General features: G+C 51.3%; 1 protein-coding gene across 1 annotated transcript; it reads left to right on the top strand.

Annotated features, from left to right (window-relative positions):
• The first annotated feature begins 210 nt into the window (after positions 1–210).
• On the top strand, positions 211–3024 carry LOC143364176 (uncharacterized). Its single transcript, XM_076804662.1, has one exon. It carries the CDS (start codon positions 211–213, stop codon positions 3022–3024), a length of 2814 nt encoding a protein of 937 aa, XP_076660777.1.
• Positions 3025–3576: the final 552 nt, after the last annotated feature.

The raw sequence follows: 3576 nt of genomic DNA, 5'->3' as shown, positions 1-3576 counted from the left end.
TTTTCTAAGTCCCACCGCTAAGAGGAAACTTTTTCCGTATCGGTCCTAGACGATTTTCGACGTGATATCACTGTAATATAGACGGTTTCTAACAATATATATCATAACACCAAACTCGCTACTACTATTATTTACCGAGTTATTAGCAAACAATGGACGGATGTACTACTCCGTCGACAAAACTCTGGAAATTTTTCTAACCGTCGTTATATGGTTCGTTTACCCTTCCGAAGGGCCCATCCGATCGACATCGGCAATTCCTACCGCATCGCCCACCGGATGCTGACGCGTCTCGAGACGCGGCTACGTTCGAATCCTCCATTGTTTGACGAGTACGATGCGTTCTTGCGCGAATATCTGAACCTTGGGCATATGCGGAAAGTTCCTCCGTCTCTTCAAGACGGCCCTCAAACCGTGTACATTCCGCATCACGCGGTGATTCGAGAAAGCAGCGTAACTACTCATCTTCGGGTAGTATTCAATGCGTCGAGTCTCACAAGCAACGGGACCTCGTTAAATGACCATTTGTTGATTGGACCCAAACTGCAAACGGATCTCCCGACAATAATATTGCGGTGTCGCCAATATCGGTACTTGTTAACCGCCGATGTTACAAAAATGTACCGTCAAATTCTTGTAAATCCGCAGGACGTCGATTATCAACGTATCCTATGGCGGTCGTCCCCGTCTGATTCCGTCGATCGGTATCAGTTGTTGACCGTAACCTATGACACAGCACCGGCCCCCTTCCTGGCTCTTCGGGTCTTGAAACAACTCGTCGAAGACGAAGGGTCAAATTTTCCGTTGGCCGTGAGCGTCCTCCAAAACCATCTTTATGTGGATGATTGCGTTTTTGGCGCGTCCGACGAGTCACGTTTAACCGAAACGCGTAATCAGTTGATCACGTTGCTCAGCAAAGCGCACTTCCAGTTGCATAAGTGGACGACCAACGCTCCACATCTTCTTCGCGACATCAGTCCGCATGACCGTGGAACAGGGCTTGAGAAAATATTACAGTTCGACGAAACTGTGAAAGTCCTTGGAGTCGCCTGGAGTCCAGATGCCGATGCATTTCGCTTCCGCGTGACGCTTCCCCATCATTCCGCAGGCACCAAACGAGCGATCCTTTCCACGATCGCTCGCCTTTTCGATCCCTTAGGCTGGGTCACTCCCACCACCGTCTATGCCAAAATTCTTATGCAACAGCTGTGGTTGAAAAAATGCAGTTGGGACGCCCCACTTCCATCAACCTTTCTCGATCGCTGGACGATATATAACGCGGAATTACCTGCCCTCAAGTCCCTTGCGATTCCTCGATGGACGCACCAAACTCTCGATATCGCCTCATGCGAACTCCATGGCTTTGCCGACGCATCTACCGTCGCCTATGCCGCTGTCGTGTATCTGCGCGTCGTCACCTCGTCCGGTCACATTGTCGTGTCTCTTCTCGCCGCCAAATCCAAAGTCGCTCCTGTCAAACCGCTGACTGTTCCACGGCTCGAACTTTCCGCCGCCCTCTTACTAGCTCGCCTCATCGTGTTCGTGAGGCAAGCGCTGCATGACCTTCCGAATGAGATCCTGTGTTATTGCTGGACGGATTCGACAATCACCCTCTGTTGGCTTCGTCAACCGGCGTCGAGATGGAAAACATTCGTCGCGAATCGGGTGGCTCAAATCGCCTCCTCCCTACCGGATGCCATGTGGCGACATGTACCGTCCGAGGAGAATCCCGCAGATTGTGCCTCCCGCGGCTTACTTCCGTCCCAACTATTGCACCACGATCTTTGGTGGAAGGGACCACAGTGGATGCAACTGTCGACCGACCAATGGCCTCCAAATATCCCGGTCGCATCGCCTGACGCGCGCGCGGAGGAACGTCCGACCCTCTCTTTTAACCTTGTACTGCCTAGCACACCGTGGGAGCTACGTGACCGGTTTTCATCCTGGCCAAAATTATTAAGGGTCACCGCGTATATTTTCCGTTTCGTCGAGCGAATTCGGAAACGTCCCGTTTCGCGTTTACGCGTTGGAAGCCGAGCTCTCGACGCGTCAGAAATCCGAGGTGCAAAGAATTTCTGGCTCCGACAGATACAACGTGACCTTTTTCCTGAGGAGATTCAGTCTCTTCGTCAACATCGTCCGCTCAACCAAAAGAGCTCCCTGCTCTCCCTTAATCCATATATAGACAAAGACGGCTTAATTCGCGTGGGCGGACGATTAAAAAACGCCAAGTTGTCGGAGCAAGAAAAACATCCGATTATCGTTAAGTCGCATCCACTCTTAGACGTCATCATCGTGCATGCTCATCTGCGAGCCCTCCATGCTGGATCTCATTTAACGCTGAGCATTCTTCGCCAAGAATATTGGATTCTACGCGCGCGTCCAATAGTACGAGCCCTTCTTCATAAGTGCGTTGCATGCGTCCGCGAGAAAGCAAAGCAACAAAGCGCGCTTATGGGAGACCTCCCGGACTTTCGAGTTACGCGCTCGGCTCGTCCGTTTTTGCATTGCGGTCTCGATTATGCCGGCCCAATTCAAACACGCACATCTCCGGGTCGCGGACATCATTCTCGCAAATCCTACATCGCCTTATTTATTTGTATGGTCGTCAAAGCCGTTCATTTGGAACTTGTTAGCGATTACTCGACTGTAGCGTTCCTTGCCGCGTACAACCGCTTCTGCTCTCGGCGCGGTATTCCCAACGCCCTGTACTCAGATAATGACACAACGTTTACCGGCGCGAATCGAGAACTCGCGACGGCGTTTCGAGAAGCCACTCGCGATCCTACAATGCTCAATCGGCTAGCCACCGATAATGTCACGTGGCACTTCACGCCGCCTTCCGCTCCTCATTTCGGAGGATTGTGGGAGGCCGGCAGTCGTAGCGTCAAATATCACCTCAAACGAGTTGTTGGAGCCCACACATTGACCTTCGAAGAATTTTCGACTTTGCTCTGTCAAGTAGAAGCATGTTTGAACTCCCACCCACTCGCCGCGGCGTCGGATAATTTCGATGTGCCCTAACGCCTGGGCATTTTTTGATCGGATCGGCGCTAACCGCTGTACCGGCTCCATCGCTGCTCGATCAAAAGGAATCGCGTCTCTCGCGTTGGCAATTGTTCCAACAAATGATGGAAAGTTTCTGGCACCGATGGTCGCATGACTACATGCATGGTCTCCAACAACGCGTCAAGTGGAAAACCCCTCAGTCGAATATTACCGTCGGACAGTTAGTTTTATTGCGGCATGCGAATCTACCCCCGTGTAAATGGGAACTTGGTCGCGTCTCCGCTTGTCACCCCGGCGATGATGGCATTACGCGCGTTGTCACGGTGAAAACCGCTAATTCCGAATATAAGCGACCCATTGTTAAAGTATGCGTGCTTCCGATCGATTTACCGTCCGATTAAATCTTAATCGCAGAGTTGCATCGTGCGACGCATCGACATCGCCTCTTCGAGTGCAAGAAGTTGATTGTACATATCTGTAAATAGGCATAACCGCCGTCTCAGTTTCGTGTGCGTACCATTAGATTTATCTGCGCCTCGTTCGTCGTGTTTACGTTCCCGACATTGT

The sequence above is a fragment of the Halictus rubicundus genome, unplaced genomic scaffold (assembly GCF_050948215.1).
Source record: "Halictus rubicundus isolate RS-2024b unplaced genomic scaffold, iyHalRubi1_principal scaffold0322, whole genome shotgun sequence".
Taxonomy (NCBI): domain Eukaryota; kingdom Metazoa; phylum Arthropoda; class Insecta; order Hymenoptera; family Halictidae; genus Halictus; species Halictus rubicundus.
This window is presented reverse-complemented; position numbering and strand designations above follow the sequence as displayed.